Source organism: Pristis pectinata, chromosome 3, assembly GCF_009764475.1.
Source record: "Pristis pectinata isolate sPriPec2 chromosome 3, sPriPec2.1.pri, whole genome shotgun sequence".
Classification (NCBI taxonomy): Eukaryota; Metazoa; Chordata; class Chondrichthyes; order Rhinopristiformes; family Pristidae; genus Pristis; species Pristis pectinata.
Genome location: NC_067407.1, coordinates 125,729,756 through 125,752,748, shown reverse-complemented (window position 1 = coordinate 125,752,748; position 22,993 = coordinate 125,729,756). Strand labels below are relative to the sequence as shown.

Sequence of the window (22,993 nt, the reverse complement as noted above, 5' to 3'; positions counted from 1 at the left end):
CTGACAAATGTCAAATGCAAGCTCTAACAACTGGTGGCAACTTGATCCCAATTTATGTCAGCATTGGTTGACTGTCAGAATTCTGCCTGACAAACTTCAAAAGTTCAGAAATGACTGTGCTCTGAAGTGTTTTAGTGACTAAAATATCACAATGCCCATGTTACTGACAAGCTGCCAAATTCTCATCCATGATTACTTATTACCAGAATATGGTGTCTAGGCTGCCACACTAAATTTATCCACGAATTAACTGCATTTCTAAAAAAAATGTTTGCAGTACCTGATTGATTTCCACCCCCACCCGAAATGATTATGGTCTCTTACTGGAAAGAGATATCGTATAGTTGGTCTTTGAAGTAATGAGCAAAGCATTGCAGAAGATGGAAACTACTAAACTCAACATAAGCCTACTTTACTAAGATGCAATTCCCAATTGGAATCATGCAATTTTGGCACAAGGAAGTGGTCATAGGAAAGAACAGAGAAAAATGGTTCTTCAATGTTTGATGGTGTGGATGCATGTAAATAGTGGCATCCACAAAGAATTACTGTAGTGAGCACCAGTCTTCACAGTATCAGACACAAAATAGATAAAGTAATAATAATACAAAAATCTATTCTTGGGCACATGCAGCATAATATCATTTGAAGACAAGTTGGAAATATAGTCAACTTCACTGTCTTTAGGAGGGGTTAAGAGGCTAATAGAATAGATGACATTTCATAAGAAATTTGAGTTGGTCACAACTCGAAGACAAGGAGAAGACATTTAATGCCAAAATTTTTTTTAAAGTAGAGATAGTTCAAGGTTAAGGTTCACAGATTTTCAGAAAGCAAAATTGATAAATCTGTTTAAAAGATGTGACCTTTGCTTTAAAAACAGGGGTATAATGTGCAAAAGCAAGAGATAATGCAATATAAATAATTAAGCAGACAAAAACCCTCAATTATGCTCTGGGTGCCCTGTTTTGTGAAGATGAGAAATTATTCAGTCAGAGAGATAAGAGAAAACAGAAGCCTTGGGAATTATCAACCTTTAGGACCATTAGTTTGCCTAAGACTTATTCCCTAGTAATGGTATTTAATTTTTCCCTTGACTGGACTTACCAAGGATTTTGAAGATATGCCTGGAAACTGTAAATAATCCAAAATTAAATAAACATTGTGTGTGAAGCTGGAAGGAGTCAATTTCAAACCAAGCCCTCTGCAGAATTTGATGGAGGTGGCGCAGATATGTTAAAGGAGAATGAGTGCAAATGAGAGCGTTCTTTACAACCTTAAAAACCCTTTTGAGCAGACCTACTGCGATCCTTTTAAGGATCAGTTTTTACACCCTTACTCTATGCAAGTGGGATAATCATGCAAAACATATTACACTCATTGATAATTCAACATCATATTCCATTTCTGTTGATATCTTTGAAACAAGTTCCATCGCCCTTCTCCAGCAGATGATCACATGACCCAACCAAAAAGGATTTGATTGGAGGTTGGTAGGGAGTAAATAGCAAGGATCAGGATTGTTTTACTTTTGCTATTGCCCCTTCCTTTTGGGCAAAGCAGAGGGGCTTAAAAAATTGTCACAAGGACCCTATCTCTACATCACCCATTCCAATCCACTCGACCCTCAAACCCAAAGTATGCACTTTTACACTGTGCACTGTGAGAAGGTGACATTTAGGGGAAAAGAAATCTTTTGAGCATTCCAGTGATCATTTTGCAAAGAAGCTTTGAGGTGTTAACGGAAGAAAGCATACCTAAACAAGCATGGCCGAATATACAGATATAGAAAAATCATTGAATATTGTATGATCTTTTGCTGCATGCAAACATGAACTGCTTAACTTGATAAGGAGTTGCACAGCAGAGTCAGAGTACTATAGCACAGAAACAGGCCTTTCAGCCCATCTGGTTTGTGCCAACCTGATTTTCTGCCTAGGCCCATCTACCTTCACCCAGACCATAACCCTCCAAACCCCTCCCATCCATGTAACTATCCAAACTTCTCAAATGTTACAACTGAATCTGCATCTACTACTTCTGCTGGCAGTTCGTTCCACACTTGCACCACCCTCTGAGTGAAGTAGTTCCCCCTCAGATTCCACTTAAATATTTCACCTTTCACCCTAAACCCATGCCCTCTAGTTCTAGTCTCACCCAACTTTACGGGGAAAAAGCCTGCATGCATTCACCCTATCTATACCCCTTAATTTTGTACACCTCTATAAGATGCCCCTTCATCCTCCTGCGCCCCAGGGAATAAAGTCCTGACCTACTCAACGTCTCCCTCTAACTCAGATCCTCAAGTCCCGACAACATCCTTGTAAATTTTCTCTGCACTCTTTCAAGATTATTGATATCTTTCCTGTAGGTAGGTGACCAGAACTGCACACAATACTCTAAATTCAGCCTCACCAACATCTTGTACAACTTCAACATAACGTCCCAACTCCTGTACTCAACGCCCTGATTTATGAAGGCCAATATGCCAAAAGCTCTCTTTATGACTATCTACCCGTGATGCCACTTTCAAGGAACTAGGAATCTGTATTCCCAGGTCCCTTTGTTCTACCGCACACCTCAGAGCCCTACCATTCACTGTGCAAGTCTTAATGTTCAATTCCATTTGCAATGAATCTAATGATGGATGGAAGGTCATCGATAAAGCAGCTGAAAATGGCTGGGCCTGGGATACTGCCCTGAGGAACTCCGGTAGCAATGTCCTGGGGCTAGGAAGATTGACCTCCAACAATTACCTTCATCTTTGCCCTCTCAATTAGCTACCTGCTCTTTATCTCCCACCTTCTATAGTAGGAATGAGAATATGGACTGGGGCCAAGGATCAGAACAGGCAGGCTCCGTTCAATGGGGACATCCTGACATTTCTAAAATATCATATCTGAAAACGAGATCAAGAGTCCCTGTTCATTTCTGTGTCTAATGATGCAAGTTCAAACTTTAAAGTTTACTTTGCATTGGACAACCAGACACCCCCCAATAAGCCTGGTAAACATTCAGGCTTATCACAAGATGTTAACCCAGGGTGTCACCCAATATTATAAAGAGCAGACAATGAAGGAAAGGAACAGATAAGCAAATGTAGGATCGCGAATCGACTGCTCAGTAAATCCATGAATGAGTAAAGCATAATGCCAGTGATGAACAACACTTTGCTATGCCATGAGACTCAGGAATGGGCATATTGGAAAGTCCTTGGGTTTCACCTTTACTGTTGCAAAGGAAAGCACATTCTTCAGAGAATGAGAACACCAGAGGAAACAGTTGTGACTTCAGCTCAAGAAACTGACAGCTGGCATCATGTTTCTCATTGCTTTGAGAGTGTTTATTTCATCACAAGCTCTCCACTTTGCTTCATACTTTAAGTATCCATGATTCAATCCTGCCACATGCATATTTAGTGGAATGAAATTTGTGCTACTTAAACAGCAGCTGACAATTTGCACTTGGATTAGTGGAAGGAGTCTGGCCAAAAGTGTGAACCTTCAGATGGATTGATTTATCTTTAAAGATGCCATGAAGCAAAGTTGTTCAGAATAGCTGGGAGAACCAAGAGAAAGATGCACATAAATGAGGTAAAGACATCCAATATCATGATCCCCAAACCAAACAAACATTGTGGCATTGAGGTACTGGTCAGAGATCTGTATCAGAGAAGTAAAATACATGAAAATGAACCTGTTGATTGATTTGTTGGTTTACCAGGATTGTGAGATGTACATCTACCTTCACTGTTGTGCACGAACAGAGGCTAGGCTGATTTAAAAGAGCAGGGCAGCACATCCCACCAGCACACCAATGTTCAAGCTATCTTGGATTAGGGCTTTGAAATGGACAGGCCTGACTCCTACCAGACACGGCCAAATACATCATGAACCCATGCAGATCACATTGACTACAACAATACAAACCTGATGCAATGCTATATTACCTCCCCCCCTCTCTTCCCTCTCCCGTCAGGCAGAAGATACAAATGCTCGAGAGCATGTATCACCAGGCTCAAGGAGAGCTTCTATCCTGCTGTTACCAAACTCCTGAATGGACCTGTCATACACTAAAAGATAAACTCTTGATTTCCCAATCTACCTTGACATGGCCCTTGCACTTTGAATCTACCTGCACTACACTTGCTCTGGAACAGAAACACTATTTTGCATTCTGTATTCATTTTTATGACCTTGATATACTTATGTATGGAATGATCTGTCTGGATGGCATAGAAACTAAAGCTTTTCATTATCTTGGTACATGTGACAATAATAAACCAATAAATACATTCAAAGCATGACCTTCCATTGGTGGTCAGCATTAAGAAATATGACTGAAATTTCAAAAGTTAAAAAACAAGCAGGTAAATGATTTTTGTGGGGTCACTAGCAGCCTTGCCCTCTTCTCTTTCTTCCCCTTCTTCCCCTCCCTCTCTCTCCATTTAACTTACTTGCTCTTACTGAACAAAATCCAAGCTTCATTCTTTACTGCATTGATCCACTGAGCGATAGATACCAAATGGTTATCAGGAAGCAGCTTGCAGCTTCCATCTGCAACAATTTGGATCACCTGTAATACCATGATGAAGTACACACAACCACAAATTTCTGCTCTGTGGGGTTGAAATTAGACCTCGTTGGATATCTTCTACAAGTGTTAAAAGGCACAATGAAGATCAATGTCCTCTACCAAAACAAAATGGTGGATGGTCAAAGAACTACTTGACAAAATCATTAACAAGTAGACTAGATACTGTTGCTCAACCTTGGTGCATAAAAGATGTGAACAAAATGGGCCTCCGCTATGAAAGCAGCTCTCGGAAGCAGGATGAAGAGTCGTTTGAGTACGAGTAAGAGGCCAGTCAAGGAAACTTCTTTGTTGGGTTATTACCCCCACATTCTACATACAGCCTTCTGTATTGGGGGAGTGGGGGTATGGATGGCAAAACACCCATCTCGGACGTCAACCGACTGCACCTGATCAACCATTGAAGATGGAAGATATCTGCTCCAGTTTCTGAGCTGCCATTGCTTGGTTCAATAAATTTAGCCCCGCCCCTTGAAGTAGCAGTCCATATTAAGAGCTCATGTCATGGGGATGGGGGAGAAGCGGAAGAACTACAAGTAAAATTTCTGAAGGAGATTTTTTTTCACATGAAGAACAGTTACTGTGTGTAACAACTTCAAAGCTATGGAAACTTGCTGTTTACGTGCACATTCCCGGCAAGTGGTGTGTTGAAATGCACACTTCCACAATTTTTACCCATATTTGTGTTTATTTTTAGGAGAATTATAGATGAGGAATAGGAAAATCTCACTATCATCCTTAGGTTTGATGGTCACTTGTCCAAATGACACAAAACTAAACAGATTGTTTTTTTCACTATACACCAATACCATACAAGCAAATGCAGAGAACAGCATGGGATACACATTCACAGATAGCAAAGTTTCATTTACAGCACCTCCCAAACCAGGAATTCCTGCTACTTGGAAAGGTAAAGGAAACAGGCGTACGAGAACACCACTAACACAAAATCACAAAACATCCCAATCTGACCACATACCATACTTCTTCGCTAATGGGTTAAAATTTCGGGTCTCCCTCCCCAACACCACCTTCTTGCACGTCCCTCAGGATCAAGGGTAACTTGCTTCCAGTCCAGTTTTGTCCATCCAAAGGGGAATAGAAAGGGCAGGAGGGCAGGAGGTGCACACATTTTGCCATTTACACAGGGCTTCTGTGAGCTCCTGATGCAGGGGAGCAAGGTTCTCAACACCCATCCCTAATGGTCCTCCTCCACTCTGATGACCATTGAGGAATTAACTGCAATTGTTCAATAAAGTAGCCCATTGACATCTTCAAGACAACTAAGTGGCATTCACATCTCATGAATGAATAAAGGAAAACATTTTAAACAGATGATTTGGAGATGCAAGGAATAACAATGGGCAAGTGAGATAAATTGGACAAATTTACTAGTGCAATTAAGTGTTTAGCTAAATCAACCATGGGTTTCGTATCTCGTGTAAACCAAATGTGAAAAGAAATGGCCAATTTTCATAATACAATGATTATGCATAATGCAATGTATTATTCTGGGTGCACCATTGTGGAAAATACATTAAATCCATACACTGCAAATTGGTCAGAATAATTCCAATGATGAGAAATTACAATAAGAAAAAGCTTATGACATTGAAAAAAAGGAGAAGTAAAGATTATGTACACTGGTTGTCTGGAAAGTGAGTACAAATTTAACACCATCAGTTAGTGAGCAACGAGATTAGGAGCAATTACGCAGAAAGGGAGACTTATTTCAGCATGGAATGACTTGCAGCTGTCGGCCTATGAAGTACCTCGGGACATTTTCCTGTTAAATGTATTAAATGAAAGATATACTTAAGTCAGCGACTCTGCAGCTTTAAGCACAGGGCTAAGTGGGGGGGAACAGAATCATGAGATGAATTTTGGATTGCTCGAACAACTGTACAGGGTGCACATGCCAGGCCAAATGGCCACCTCCTATGTTGCAAATATTTTGCAATATCATCAACTTTACAGAAAAAAATCAGCCCCTCAGACTGGAGGTGTGCTAATAACTTAATTGACCACATAGCTTGTAGTGCAAGTCCTTCAATAATTAACCACCCACCCAGCACTTAATGCTGATTAATACTTATTTCCATAAAACTCTGACTGCCAAAATTTTATACCATCTATTGGCACAAAATAAGAAGTCTTTCCCTATCATATCAATACTAAAGGATCATCCAAATATGTTGCAGGAGTGAGAAACTTAAGTTAATTCAATTAAAACAGACAACAATGAATAGGTAGCTCCTTCAAAATCCTGCTCGATTTCCCACAAGTGTTAGTATCAGCTGGTATAAGATTGTGTTAATTTGCTATTGCTCAGTTGATGTTACTGCTGCAGACTAATTCCACCTGCTATAATCTGCATCCAATCATGCAACAATGTGTCATGGGAATGAACGTCTTTCAGTACTGTAGTTTAATCCATCCTAACATAATAGTCCTGTACTACTTACACATCTGCTAAGCTAATGTTCTCAGAAGTACAATGGAGGCACAAGAGACTTCAGATACTGGAATCTGGAGCAGCAGCCTGCTGGAGGAACTCAGCGGGTCAAGCAGTATTTATGGGAGAAAAGGAATTGTTGATATTTCGACGCATCCTGAAGTGGGGTTTCGACCTGAAACTTCGACAATTCCTTTCTTCCCACAGATGCTGCTCGACCTGCTGAGTTCCTCCAGCAGATTGTTTCTTAGAAGAATACCTTAAATAAAAAGGTTCTCATAGTTAGAGAGATTTACAGCATAGAAATAGGCCCTTCAGCCCACAGCATCTATGCTGACCATCATGCCTATCAATACTAACCATACTTGCCTGCATTAATTCCATGCCCTGCTCATTCAGATACCTGGCCAGATGCCTCCTGTTGTTACTGTTTCTGCCTCTGTCAACTCCTCTAGCAGCTCATTCCAGATACTAACTACTCTGTGTGAAAATTTACCACTCAGATTCCCTTTAAACCTCCTCCATCTCACCTTAAACCTACGCCCTCCAGTTTTACACACCCCTACCATGACCATCTACCCTATCTATGCCTCTAATAATTTTATATACTTCTATCATGTCCCTCTCAGCTTCCTTCACTTCAGGGAAAACAGACCCATGAAATTCAATCTCTCCTGATAACTCAAGCCCCCACCCCCACCCCAATCCAGGTAATATACTTGTGAATCTTTTCTGCATCTCTCTAGCTTAATCACATTCTTCCTGCAGAAAATACATCAAATATTCCTCTTCAGACATTTCTTGAAAAAACATTGTGCAAAATAAGCCACAGCCCTTAAATTATTGAGAATCAAAAATACTCCAGCATACCAGTTCAAGAAGAATTAAACATAACACATCTTGAGGTTTAATACTAGACTATTACTCGTCAGATCCTGTTGATTCAATTGTTCTGGTCTGGCTACAAATTACAAGCTTCACTGACTCCTTCATGACTTTTTGGAAGACAACTGGCCAGATTTTGTGGAGAGAATATGGAGGCTAATAGTGGTCACCTCTGTTGTAGAGAAATCAGTCACCAAAACCTGCTTATGTAAAACAGGAAAATCCACAATCTGCTGAATCAGAGAACCAATGAGAAATTCAACCATTTACAAATTATTCTGACTATAAAACTATGAAATGTTTTTATTGAACACAGTGCCCCTGAGTTTTTAAAACACAGTACACAATTTTTTTCTTTTATGGGGCCTAGTATTTCAAAATTCTACACATATAAAATTAATAAGAATTCATTTTCTCTTTAAGTTTTAATGATATTAAGCATCTACTTAAACTCATTTGGATTAATCCTTTGTCCAGACTCTAAAGTTTTTTTTAATTTTATTTTTAAGCAAGTTCTTTATTCCTGACTGTAACCAATGCCCATGGAGATTGAACTCCTGCTTTCTGAAGCAGAGATCAGCTAATTGAACTACACTGATGGGAAAACATTGCGAAAGAGATGTCATGATTTCCAAAACTCTCCAAAGACTGTTTTTTGCCTCTCTCCCACAGCCCCCTCCCCCATTGAGACTCTCCTCTACAATCTAAAAAGAAAAGTTAGAAGCTTGTGATCCAGTGATACTGTAACTTTTATCACTGGTTCACAAGCTTCTAACAAATGCAACTTCATAATTTTTATACTGGCAGTCTGTATTTTGATGGTTAACTTTTATTAGCACAAATAATTCACATTTACTTCAGGCTTCCAGACAGCTTTGGTCTCCCAGGTACAGTAAAAATTCGACCCTCAGTCTGGCATTGCTCTAAACCTGACATCAGGCTGATTGTACTCCCCAGCACCTCATGATACAGTATCTGAGATTCCATCACAGTTCATTGAAGTGTACTAAAAATATCCATCAAATTATCCATGAAAATGGAACTGCTTGTACATTTATTAAAAGGGATTGATCCATCCATACAACTTGAATCTGCATCTGTACAACAATGTCAACACTAGGCTTTTTAAAAATAAGGCATGACCATTGTTCCTAAAATTATCAACCAACTCTCGTTATTAAATGTCAAGGATTTGTATGGAGTCAAGGGGCACTCCGCCAACAATGCCAACAGTTGCACTTCGAGGAAAACAGCAGAACATTCTTTCATCCAGTTATAAAGTAACACAATGGTTACAGAATGCAGTCATCCAGATTACAACGTTATAGGTGGTGACATGTACAGTCAGTACTTCAGCTTGCATTACTTACAAAGCTTTGAGGCACAAGCTCTAAATTCCAGCCTAGCAGATTGCAATTTTGCAATATTTCCTCCCTGCATTACTGGAAAACAGATTCAGTTCCTATTTTGGATGCCAGAATACATAGAAAAGCTGCAGCTATGATTAAATATGTCAGCTGCACTGGGGAATTTAAAGCAGAATTTTTTTTGAGGAACAGTATGGATCCATTTCTCCAACCCCCACTCACCCACAAACTAGACTTTAAAAGCAGGAGACAAGAGACTGCAGATGCTGGAATCCGGAGCAACAATCTGCTGGAGGAACTGTGGGGTGGGGGAAAGAGAAATTGCTGATGTTTGATATTAAAAGCAGTTACTCAGGTTACATCTCTGCTCACTGCTCGCTGGAGTACAGTGCTGAGTGTTAATACAAACAGGGAGGCTCAACATCAGGTAGCTGGTAACTCATTCAACCCTCAAAACTGCTTCTGTAACACACTGGGAACGAATCTCTTCCAGTTTAGGCAACTGCAGAGTGCTTGTTGCCCTACTCCAGAATATCCTTTGGTTGCAACCTACCTGATCAGAGTATGGTATTTCCATTTCCCACCTGGTGGGAGAACTGGGTGAAGGCTGAACCAATACATCATGGGCACACTTTAATGTTTCAGGGTAAAAGTCTGGCCACAATGACAAAGAGTAATCCAGGATATGTTGGGTATGCACACTTTCTGAAGACAGTGACAACACCATACGGTGACAGTGGAGACAATTGTGTAACTTCATTGTTGGCTGTTTTGCTATAAACAGACTGAATCAAAGAACAACTTGCTTGGAAGGACACATTTGTGATAGAGGGAGTGTGACTAAACGTTGACCAGATTAAACCTAGGGATGATGGGTTTGTCACTCCCATTAGGAGAATAAATGATAATAGCGAAATGTACAGAATTCTAACAGGTCTTAACAGATGTGAAGTTGACTTTTCCCCTGGCTGGCCTATCTAGAACCAGGAGTCACAGTCCCAAACTAAGTCAACCAGTTAGTACTGGAGTGAGAAGAAACTTCATCACTCAGAGGGTAGTGAATCTTTGGAATTCTCTGCACGTGGGAATCAATTGCTGAGTATGTTCAAGACAGGAATAGGCAGAAGTTTAATATTAAAGAAATGGAGGGAAATGGGTTCGGAAAGGAAAGTGCTGCTGAGGTAGAAGATCAGCCATTATCTTTTTAAAGGCAGAGGAGGCTGGAGGGCTAAATGGGCTTGTGCTTCTGTGTTGTTGTATTCTGTTTCCTCTGCTCTTGATGTTGATTGTTTTCTGAGTAAATTAATATAGTTTGCTGTACAGTCACCTGCCCCACTCCCAACTTATTGGCCAACTGAGTTGGCAAACTACATTCTATTCCATTTATGAAGGATTACAAAGAAACAAACTCTCATTTACACCAAGGCATAAAGCTACAGATGCTGGAAATCTGAAATAAAAACAAAATGCTGTAAATACTCAGTAGGTCGGGAAACTTCTGTGGAGAGAGGAGAATTAACATTTCAGGCCAATGACCCATCAATGGAACAAGGAAGGTTAGATATCAAACATGTTTTAAGTTGCAGAAAAGGGGAAGGGTAGGACAGAATAAAGTGAACATCTGCAACAGGGTGAAGACCTTAAGGCAGACTAAATGCGGTGGTGCCAGTTGAGGGAAGGTGCAGCAGACAATTGCAATTGATCTGTTTGAGCAACCTGCTTAGAAGTAAAAGAGATAAATGAGGTTAAAGGAAAGAGGGAAAATACAACATTTGATTTCTAACTTTTCCTCATTCTGATGAAAGGTTATCAACCCCAAAAAAATTAACTATTTCTCTCTATAGATACTGCCCGACCTGCAGAGTATTTCACAATTTTGTGTTTTTATTTTCCACTTGTGCTGAGTTTTATGACATCCTTGGGATGTCATACATTTTAACAATGCATGTATTACGTTAAGTGCGTTACTAGATGCACAGGGACGTGACAGACAACTAGTAAATCACAAGGAGCCATAAAGAGTAACAGATGCTTAACCCTGAGGTCAAATTGGATAATTGTGTCTGTACCACTCACAACCACAGCAAATCCAAACTAATCCACTTAGATGAGACAAAGAGAAGGAAACCTATGTTATTTACAGAAGTGGTCAAGACAGATCATTCTATCTTTTAAAGAATTTTTGCAGTTTGGAAGATCCCCTCGCACAATTAGAGAAAACATTTACCTGCTGGCAGTAATTGCCTTTTCTCAGAATGTGGCCAATGGTGCCTCTCCTTCCACTGAGCTCCAAATATCCCATGAATAATATAGTTGCTTGGAGGCAATGTAGAGGAGGTTCACTAGATTCATTTCTGAAATGTGCAAGAGACTGGACAATTTATACAAATTTAGTAATATTCAATATTACATAAACTATTGAAGGTAATGAGATTCCACCATAGTTACAAATGAACTATTCATTTTCAATGCTTCAATAAATCTTTCTAATTAATATGGATTAAGTATATATTGCACCTTTACAAGGCAAGATACACCAAATGCCTGTTACTGCAGATGGCACAAGATGAAACCCAACTCTTTTGTAGGTAATTAAGTAAAAACAGCACCTGAATGAGGCATCAGCTGCTCACTGAACACCTGTCTTTAAAAGCAGGTGTTTTTGACACAGTAAATGATAAATTTCTAATCCACACTAATCATCATGGAAATGGTTTACACTCTTTGCACATGGATGGTTGAGGTGCTGGAGTCTGTGTCAAGGAAATAATTTATATTGTGCCTTTCCCAATACAGACGTCACCAACTACTTTAGAGGCAAGTACCTTAAAACATAGTCAGTGCTGGATGGTAGGGCAAATGGCTCCCAATTGGGATGCAGCAAACTCCCACAAAAACAAAGATCATTTTTTAAGAAACATACTGACATTGGTTGGTTAAATGATGGACTGTCAGCAGGTAAATGTTATCCCTAATTGTGCAAGGGGATCTTCCAAAATCCCTTCCAAGAACACGCTGGTGGCAGGCGAGGTCTCAATTTAATGTCTCATCCAAAAGGTACCACCTACTAGAGTGGGAAGCATTGATGAGAACAAGGGGATACAGTAACACCACGAGTTACTGGACTAGCAGCTTGAGGTATGCACCACTGATCCAGAGGCACAAGTTCAATTTCTACTATGGCAGGTGTTCAAGACCTTAATTAAAACCTAGAAAGATGAAAAAGTTAGTCTCAGTAATGGTGACCAACTACGAGAAAGGAAGTCTGTGATCCTCCCCTGGTCAGACCTATAGGTGACTCAAGCCCCACCAATGCGATTGACTCTCAACTGCCTCCTCAGTTGTCAATTAGGGATGGAACACAGATGTCAGCACAGCTATTGCCACATCGACAACCCGATCACTTCCATTTCCCTGCAACTCATTCTCTCACACAACCATAAACTCTCTTTTGTCGCTTACCTACACCAAGGGGTCATTTTCAGTAGCCAATCAACCCATCAGTTTGTCCTTGGGATAAGAGAGGAAACAAGAGCACCCAGTGAAAACCCATGGGGAGAATGCATAAATTCCACTGCACACAAGGTCAGAATCTAATCCATACCCCTGAAGTTGTGAAGCAGAAGCATTAACTGCCGAACCACTGCTTCAATAAATCATTACCATCCAATAGGTGACCATTGATCAGAAACAACTTCAGCAGCCCTTTAAATATGGTGATTAAAACAGAGAGAGCTGGAGGTTGGGTATCCTGGGGCAAGTGACTCACCTCCTAACACTGCAATACCTAACCATTATCTACTAGTCAGGAATGTGATGGAATACCACCCATTGCATAGAAAACTGCAGGTCCAGTAATACTAAAAACCTATCCAGAACAAAACAGTACCCTGAGTGGCATCTATCCACTACCTAAACATTCACTCCTTCCACCACAGGCACCCTGTGGCTGCAGCATACACTACCTACAAAATGCAGTGCAGCTACTCACCTAGGCAATTCTAATAACACCTCCCAAACCCATAACCTCTAGTACCGACAAGGATAAGGACCAGCAGGTGCAGTGAGAACACCTCCCGATTCAGGGGTCTGAATCCTGGAACACAGTAGCCAACAGCATTGTGGAAATATCTTTAAGAAAAGGACCGCAGTGGTTCGAGAGGAGGTTTACCACCACCTTCGAGGGCAATTAGGGATGGACTTTAAATGCTGGGCTAATGAATGACATCCACTTTCTGAAAGGTGCCATAGTTCTTGCTTCAAACTGCATACTATCCTGCTTCTAGCCAAGTGCTTATCTCACTACTTCGATCGTGCAGTTCTGCTGAACTCTTCTGCTTCGTCTACCAAAGACTTGGCCCCAGCTCTCATTCACCCACACACCTCTTCCAACTCTACATACAACAGAACAGTGACCATCCATTATACTGAAGTCAAGTTTCTTTAAGCCTTGTTCCATATCAGTGTTAGAGAGGCCTCTTCCCATCCATTTAATGCCATTTACAAAGCCTTCCAAATCTTCCTCTCTCTCATGCTTATTAAGCTTTGCCTTGAATGTGTCTTTATTTTCTGCCTAGGTTACTGCAGCAGCAAGTTCCACCGTCTAACCACTCTAGGTACAGAAATTTCTTCTAGCTTACTTACTGAACTTATTAATGATTACATCTTTGACCCCTAATTCTGGTCTCACCCAAAGTACAAACATCATCTGTTTCAAACCCTTTCAAAATATTGAACATTTTCATCAGGTCTTCCTTATTTTATCCCCTGCTCATTTTATTTTTTTTCTAATAGCTATAACCTTTCAGTTCTGGTAATCTTCCGTGAGATATTAGTCACATCTTCTCCAATAACTCTGTATCCCTTTTTTTTTATTATAATACATCTATCAGTATTGCTCACAGCACTCTAAGGAATAAGCGAGGTTCCACAAGCAAACAGCTCCTCTACCTTTCTATTGCACTCCCATGGAAATGAACCCAGTGTTCAGCTCAAGTTTTTGTTTAAGAAAAGCATTACTAATTTGGAATATCATTTGCAGTTCTGGTTGCCCAGCTATCAGAAGGGTATCTTTAAGCTGGAAAGCAGAAAAAAATTATGAGGACGTTACCAGGACTGAAAAGCTCGAGTTACAAGGAAAGGCTGGGACATTTTTTCCCCTGGCACATAGGAGGCTGAGGGGTGACCTTAAAGAGATATAGAAAATCATGAGGGGCATAGACAAGGTGAATGATATTAGTCTTTTTCCCTCCCAGAATAGGGAAGTCTAAAACTAGAGGGCATAGGCTTAAGGTGAGAGGGGAAAGATTTAAAGGGGACCTGAGGGGCAACTTCTTCGCCATACAGAGGGTGGTGAGCATATAGCACAAGCTGCTAGAGGAAGCTCTAGAGACAGCTACAATTACAACATTTAGAAGAAATATGGACAGGTATATGTATAGGAAAGGTTCGAGGGATATGGGCTAAACGCAGGCAAATGGGACAACTTGGTCAGTTTAGATGAGATGGGCTGAAGGGCCTGCTTCCATGCTGCTCAACTCTAACCTACATGATATCACTACACTATTTAGGTCATTTTCCCAAAAGCACATGGCCCAATTCTTCTGAATGAAACCAAATCCTATAAATTTAATACTGAAGTTAATTTATCAATTGTGTACACATTCTGCAAACTTATTCACATTACCCTAACTCCAGTCTCGAGCTATCTCTGCATTAATTGCATTCTGCTAACTTGGTGCCATAGCAAATTTTGAAGTCACCCAAAATTAACAGGCAGAACATTTTTTTCCACTAGGCCAGAAAATTCTTGATAGATCCTTTCTGATGTTAAGCTCATAATCAGGAATGCTGATTTCTAAATGTTACTCAAATACCAAAGCCAAAACAATGGATAGAAATCTGAGCAAACAAATTACTTTCACCAGTTCTTCAGAATAGGTGCTGGAATATTACTGTTCTCACATGAAGACATTTAGAGGGGGTGCAAAGGAGATTTACCAGGATACTGCCTGGATTACAGAACATGTCTTGTGAGAAAAGGTTGAGTAAGCTAGGTCCTTTCTCTTTGAAGCGACACAGGATGAGAGACGACTTGATAGAGGTGTATAAACTTACGAGGGTAAGATATGGAGTGGATAGCCAGCACCTTTTCCCCAGGATGGAAATGGCCAATACCAAAGGACATGAGTTTAAAGTCAGGAGGAAAGTTTAAGGTTTGTTTTATACAGAGAGCGGTGGGTGCCTGGAATGCACTGCCCAGGGTAGTGGTAAAGGCTAATACAATAGGGCATTTAAAAGACTCTTCGATGGGCACATGCAAGAAAAATGGAGGGTTATGGGCTGCTAGGAGGGAAGGGTGAGATTGATCAGGGAGTAGGTGTTTATAATAGGTCAGCACAACATCATGGGCTGAAGGGCCCGCAGTGTGCTGTACTGTTCTATGTACATTTAATTTCATGAGTATTAATAGTTCTCTCTAAAATGTACTTCATGATGTGTGCACCTTCAGTTCTGTGGCAAATCAAAAGAGTTATCACCTTGTAATATTCTTCTATTTAATTTTGTTACAACCAAGGTACTTTGTGAATGCCCATTATTCATTACTAATGACTCATTAATTCCCCTGCTCCTCTCCAAACAATCAGGATCCAAACAACAACTGGTGCAAGGTCATTTAGCTCTACTGAGCAGTACAGAGCCTGACAGGAACTTGAGATGGGCACGGATCTATGACTGCATCAGTGATTTATGTTACTTTATAAATCCTTTCGATTTAGGTCTCTGTGCATGGTTTCCAAACTAAGGGCCCTCTATAATTATCACTACAGCTGGCTTTTCCTCCCTCTGAGGTGAATTACCCTTTTTTCCCTTCACCATTTGGAATCTGTTACTTAAAATGTACGGAATAGAGCCAGGCAGCAACAAATCAAGACTAATCATGAGGGTTTGGGTGGAATTCGAGGGGAAACAGTTTCCATTGGTAGGAAGATCGGCAACAAGAGGGCACTGACATGATGAATGACAAAGGAATTAAGATTAGAAAAAAATTGTGAAGCAATTTTTGAGATACAGAATATATCAACATGAAGGGTAATCAATAGTAACTTTCAAAAGGGAACATACAGGAATACGGCAAAAGAGTGTTAAATGTGACAACCTTTCAAAGACCTGCCACAGGCAAAGTGGTCTTGCTCTGAATTCTCTTTCTCATGGAATACTTTTCACCAGAACCCAGACATGAAAGTCAGGTGGGAAGAAAAAACTTACTGAACATATTAACATAATTCCACATCTCATGCTGAAATACAAGCACACAGTGACACACCTGAAGAAATTCTGTACCCATAATTCAGGTGTATTTTCCTGTTTCCACTTATTTTGGATCATCAGGGAGAATGAATACAGAAAGATAGTACAGGGTGAAGTAAACTAGGTTGGGGACTGAAGTAAAGATTTTGTTTGAGAAACAAAGGACTGCAGGTGCTGGAATCTGGATGAAAACACAACAAGATGCTGGCAGAACTCAGCAGGCCAGGCAGCATCTGTGGAGAAAAACAGAGTCAACATTTTGGGTCAGGACCCTTCTTCAGGACTTTGTTTGTGGTTATATTTTGTATTTTTTACATTTGATTTAAGCAACTTCAATGAAACTGATTTTCAGAAGTGGAGTAGAATGTGTATATGGTGCTACATACGACAAATGACAAAACTCTCTCCTTTTTAATAGATGCTGTCCAAATGTTCCACTAGTTAATTTAAAAAGAAATAAAATAACATTATGTTCCATTATACTATTGATCAGATCTTCAAGTGATAAATAGCACAAGAAGTGGAATCTTCTATCATTTTTGGGATCTATCCACCACTCAAAACCAAAAGATTCCGGATATGTGAAGTGATTTGTTAATCTAAAGCAAGTCTACTACTTTTCATTCCACCAGATCCCTTTCAAGTATTCGAGTTCAGGAAGCGTAGATGACATCCCTTAACAGTGGATCTGACCAGTAAGGGAGAGGCTTCCCACTGCCCTAGGGCATTATCAACCTTTCAGAGCAACACTCAAAGGTGCGAGAGGAACTCAGCAGGTCAAGCAGCATCTATGGAGCGGTCAAGATGAAGTGTCTCCACCCAAAACATCAACTATTCATTTCCCTCCACAGATGCTGCCTGACCCGCTGAGCTCCTCCAGTGCTCTCTGGGTGTTGCTCCAGATTGCCAGCATCTGCAGTCTCCCGTTTCTGCATTACTTCCAGTTCTTTTTTTTTAAAACCATCAGGAAAATACTCTGTTCTATCCTTTCTGGGTCCACTCATGGATTGAAATCCAGCCATGGAGGGATTTATAAAATTGGGAATGGGGTGACGGGAGGGTAGGAGTGGTTATATTCAATCCGTTCCAAGATACTGAGCCACTACAGGTTTACAAAGATAGCACTTATTTTTAAGCGATTAAAGTAGAAAGTGTGAGTTAAGATTTAAAGAATGGCGTTTGACATGATTTACATCAATATTAACTAAATATGAGGGAACAATTGCTTCATATAATTCTAGTTTAATAATAATTCTAGTTTAATACAATGGATTAGATGATAATACAGAAGGGACTGCAGTTATTATTAGTTGTTGCATCTATTTTAAAAGAAGATATCATCAGCTGTTATAACTCTCAGCACATCTCATGCCTGACAGAAAAAAGGAGCAAGACCATGAATATTAATTAAATATTGCTCTTTACATTATACATTTAATTATATATTTTTCAGAAGATTGCTTCACATTAATGAGCAGTTGTATTGTGCAGACTGTAATAATTGATTTTAATTTGGTTTGCTTTGGGTTTTTGTTTACATAAAGGTGTTCATGAGAGACCCGAATAGATGGACTTTCACATACAGCACTCTTACATACAACACAACCAACACTGCTTTGAAGTGTACACACTACCATAATATGGGAAATGTAAAAGCCTAACAAACTCAACCAAACAGCATTCTGATGATGACCAGATAATCCATTTGTGGTGTAGATTGGAGGATATCAACTTGATCAGGATCACTCTTGTTCTTCACAAGAATAGAATAGATTTCTTTCTGTTTATACACACACCCCAAAGGCTGAACCTCCAACAGTGCAGCATTCCCTCAACACTGCATTTGCTGCAAAAAACCGTAATTTTCATGTCATTTATACCGTGTTTGCATGCATGCCTATAACAATGAACTTCAACTTGACAGTTAACCTGCATTTTTGAGATCAAGTCTTTTGAAGTGGGACTTAAAGCAAGACTCCAGGCAACCACCCCCAGCGTTGTTTAATATTTATTCGCAGTAACAGCGCTACAGGCACTTCACATTGCTTGTGAACAAAAAAAAATACAAAAGCTCCCCAACCTTTCTCTGCTGCTGTTCCCAGGCGGGGTCCAGGAGAAGGTCTCTATCCCAGTCCTCCTCTTGCATCATGTAGTCCTCCAGCTCGTATTCATAGTTGTGGTGATTGTACTGCAAGGTTTCTTCTACCTGGGTCGTCGTGCGGCTTTCTACCTGGGTCACCCTGCGATTTTCTACATGGGTCATGGTGCGGTTTTCTACATGGGACATCATGATGCTTTAACTCTCCTGCTCGCACACGAGCACAAATCGGAACCCTTCTGAATATTCACACGCCCTGGCCGCAGGTTAGCTTTGCCTCGCTGTTGATTCCCCTGCACACCTTCACCCTCCACCCCCGGCCGGAGCAAGCAGCAGCCCAGAGTGCGCGCACCCGCCGCCCCGCTCTAATAGGCATGGTCACGTGGGGGGGGCGGTTGCGCGGCCAGAACACATGCGCGCTCCCGGAGGCGGAGGATGCATCGGTGCGGAGGACACGGAGAGCCGGCGCTGCATCTGGAGCTGTCCCTGCCGTAGGGGGAAGGAAAGCAGCCCTTTGGACTTGTGGCAAGAGTTTGATTAATTTGCACCATCTCCGTTATCCCAGAGCGCTGCACTGCTCCCACACTCAGCAATGCATTTTTTAAAATTGGGAATGGGAGTAAATATCTGCAGAATTAAAGTGTGGTGAGGTTTAACGAGACTGAAACATTGGTACTGAAACAACGCTGACTGTTTATCTTAATATGTCTCAACCAATACACCACCCTAAACATTCATTCCTTCTGCCCTGACGGCAGTCTGACACCGCCTCTCAAACGCATGACCTCTACCACCAAGAGAGACAGGCAACAGGTGCAGGGGAACACCACCACCTGCAGGTTCCCCTCCAAGTCCCACACCATTTCGTCCCAGCCCAATGACATGAGAGCATGATTTTGACCAGCACAGAGTGCAGTGGAAGTAGTAGGTAGCTCTTCAGAGGTGGCTGAAGAGATTGTGGAGGCATTAGTAGTGATCTTTCACAAATCACTAGAGCCAGGAATGGTTCCGGAGGACTGGAAAATCGCAAATGCCACTCCACTATTTAAGAAGGGAGGGAGGCAAAAGACAGGAAATTATAAGATAAGATCTCTTTATTAGTCACGTGTACATCGAAACACAGTGAAATGCATCTTTTGCGTAGAGTGTTCTGGCAACAGCCCACAAGTGTCGCTATGCTTCCGGCACCAACATAGCATGCCCACAACTTCCTAACCCGTACGTCTTTGGAATGTGGGAGGAAACCGGAGCACCCGGAGGAAACCCACGCACACACAGGGACAACATACAAACTCCTTCCAGACAGTGGCCAGAATTGAACCCGGGTCGCTGGTGCTGTAAAGTGTTACGCTAACCGCTAGCCAGTTAGCCTGACTTCAGTGGTTGGTAAGATGTTAGAGTCTGTTATTAAGGATGAGGTTTCGGGGTACTTGGAAGCACATGATAAAATAGGCCAAAGTCAGCATGGTTTCCTTAACGGGAGAGCTTGCCTGACAAATCTGTTGGAATTCTTTGAGGAAGTAACAGGCAGGATAGACAAAGGAGAGTCAGTGAATGTTTTTCACTTGGATTTTCAGAGCCCTTTGACAAGGTGCTGCACATAAGGATGCCTCCTGAGCTGCTATACCACCAAGAGGGACGGGCAACAGGTGCATGGGAACACCACCACCTGCAGGTTCCCCTCCAAGTCCCACACCATCCTGATTTGGAAACTATATCACTGATCCTCCACCGGGTCTGGGTCCAAATCCTGCGACTCCCGATCCAAACCTTCACCAGAAGGACTGCATCGATTCAAAAGGTGGCTCAGCCATCAACTTCTCAAGATAGGAGCCCATGGTATCACAGGAAAGGTACTAGCATGGATAGAAGATTGGCTGACTGGCAGAAGGCAAAGAGTGAGAATAAAGGGGGCCTTTTCTGGTTGGCTGTCAGTGCCTAGCGGTATTTTGCAGCGGTTGGTGTTGGGTCTGCTACTTTTCACGTTATACGTTAATGATCTGGATGATGGAATTGATGGCTTTGTGGCCAAGTTTGTGGATGATACAAAGATAGGTGGAGGGGCAGGTCATGTTGAGGAAGCAGGGGTCTGCAGAAGGACTTGGACAGGTTGGGAGAATGGGCAAAGAAGTGGCAGATGGAATACAGCGTAGGGGAGTGTATGGTCATGCACTTTGGTAGAAGGAATAAAGGTGTAGACTACTTCTAAGTGGGGAGTGAATTCAAAAATCAGAGGAGCAAGGGGATTTGGGAGTCCCAGTGCAGCATTCCCTATAGGTTAACTTGCAGGTTGAGTCGGTAGTAAGGAAGGCAAATGCAATGTTAGCATTTATTTCGCGAGGACTAGAATATAAACACAAGGATGTAATGAGGCTTTATAAGGCATTTGTCAGACCACATTTGGGGTATTTTCAGCAGTTTTGGACCCCATATCTAAGGAAGGATCTGCTGGCATTGGAGAGGGTCTAGAGGAGGTTAACAAGAATGATCCCAGGAATGAGGAGTGTTTGATGGCTCTGGGCCTTTACTCACTGGAGCTTGGTAGGATGAGGGGGGATCTCATTGAATATTGAGAGGCCTGGATAGAGTGAACGTGGAGGAGATGTTTTCATTAATAGGGGAGTCTAGGACCAGAGGGCACAGCCTCAGAATAGAAGGTCATCCCTTTAGATGAGGAGGAATTTCTTTAGCCAGAGGATGGTGAATCTGTGGAATTTGTTGCCACAGACAGCTGTGGAGGCCAAGTTATTGGGTATATTTAAAGCGGAGATTGATAGGTTCTTGATTAGTAAGGGCAGCAAAGGTTACTGGGAGAAGGTGGGAGAATGGGGTTGAGAGGGAAAAATAAATCAGCCATGATTGAATGGCAGAGCAGACTCGATGGGCCAAATGGCCTAATTCTCCTCCTATGTCTTATGATCTTATGGTGTTAGAGCTGCAGTTGGGGCCAGGCTTGGTTACTGGTTTGGCTGCTATAATATACAATTTATCGAAAAGCAACTTATCTTCTTTTTATATAGCAGAGTAAAACAAGGATATTAGTGCAAAAGAGCTTGATAGAAGAATGAATGCCTCATCCTCTAATTGTAAATTGGTTTATTATCGTCACATGTGCCAAGGTACAGTGAAAAACTTGTCTTGCATACCGTTCATACAGATCAATTCATTGCACAGTGCATTGAGGCAGTACAAGGTAAAACAGTAACAGTGCAGAATAAAGTGTTACAGTTACAGAGAAAGTGCAGTGCAAGAAGGCAATAAGGTGCAAGATCATAATGAGGTAATGTGGAAGAGGAACAGTGTAAAATAAGGGATTGTGACAAATACTAATACCTGATATGAAGGGACGATCACAGCCTGACTGTAATACCCATAGATGTGAAATTAGTGCTTGGAAAACTCAGATACTGAAACTTAAATATCTTTCCTAATACTTGTTTGGAGCAGCAGTATTTGTGAGAATTTAAATTCTACTTCTGGAGGAGCAGATTGAACTGACATGTGTGCATTCTTAAATTAAGGATTTAAGAGGGGATAGGTTTCGGGTGAGAGGAAGGAGTTTTAAAAGAGATCTGAGGGGTAAGTGCACCCTACACAGGTCCCTTGCTTGGAGAAACCATGATCCAAATTCAGTCATAGTTTCTGACTGTGTCTGAAAATAATAAGTACACAAAAAAACATAAGACACTGCTGATGCTGGAAATCTGAAATAAAAGCAGGAAATGCTAAGAATATTCATATAGCATCTGTGGCAAGAGGAACAGAATTAACATTTCAATGACCTTTCATCAGAGCACATACATCACAAGACACAAGACTGCAGCCACTGGAATCTGGAGCCACAAACCACCTGTTGGAGGAACTCAGCAGGTCGAGCAGCATCTGCGGCAGGGTGGTGGGGGTGGGGGGAGGAGGGGAAGGAATTGTCGATGTTTTAGGTTGAAACCCTCCATCAATTCCTTCAGTCAGAGGGTGGTTAATCTTTGGAATTCTCTATGTCAGAGGGCTGTGGAGTCAATTCAAAACAGAGACCGGCAAATTTTGGGATGTTAAAGAAATCAAGAGATATGAGGATAGTGCAGGAAAATTGAACTGAGGTAGAAGATTAGCCGTGATTGTGTTGAATGGTGGACCAAGCTTGAAGGGCTAGTTGGCCTTCTCCTGCTCCTATTTCTTATGTTCCCATGTTTTGAATTGAATGTGGGCAGCTGAGTCCAGCATGTGTTTCAAGCTGGCGACTGAAGTTGAATTTCCTCCCCTATATGTTTTATCATCCAACTAGTA

At 41.3% G+C, this 22,993-nt stretch overlaps 1 protein-coding gene across 3 annotated transcripts in view; it reads right to left on the bottom strand.

The window, feature by feature from the left end:
• Positions 1-19,050, bottom strand: part of LOC127568052 (alpha-actinin-2-like) — a 78,768-nt gene extending 59,718 nt beyond the window's left edge. For all 3 annotated transcript variants that reach the window (XM_052011310.1, XM_052011311.1, XM_052011312.1), the window contains exon 1: positions 18,692-19,050. In XM_052011310.1, the coding sequence (XP_051867270.1) occupies positions 18,692-18,901 (210 nt within the window). In that variant the 5' untranslated portion in view covers positions 18,902-19,050. The remainder of the gene's footprint in view (positions 1-18,691) is intronic.
• Positions 19,051-22,993: the final 3,943 nt, after the last annotated feature.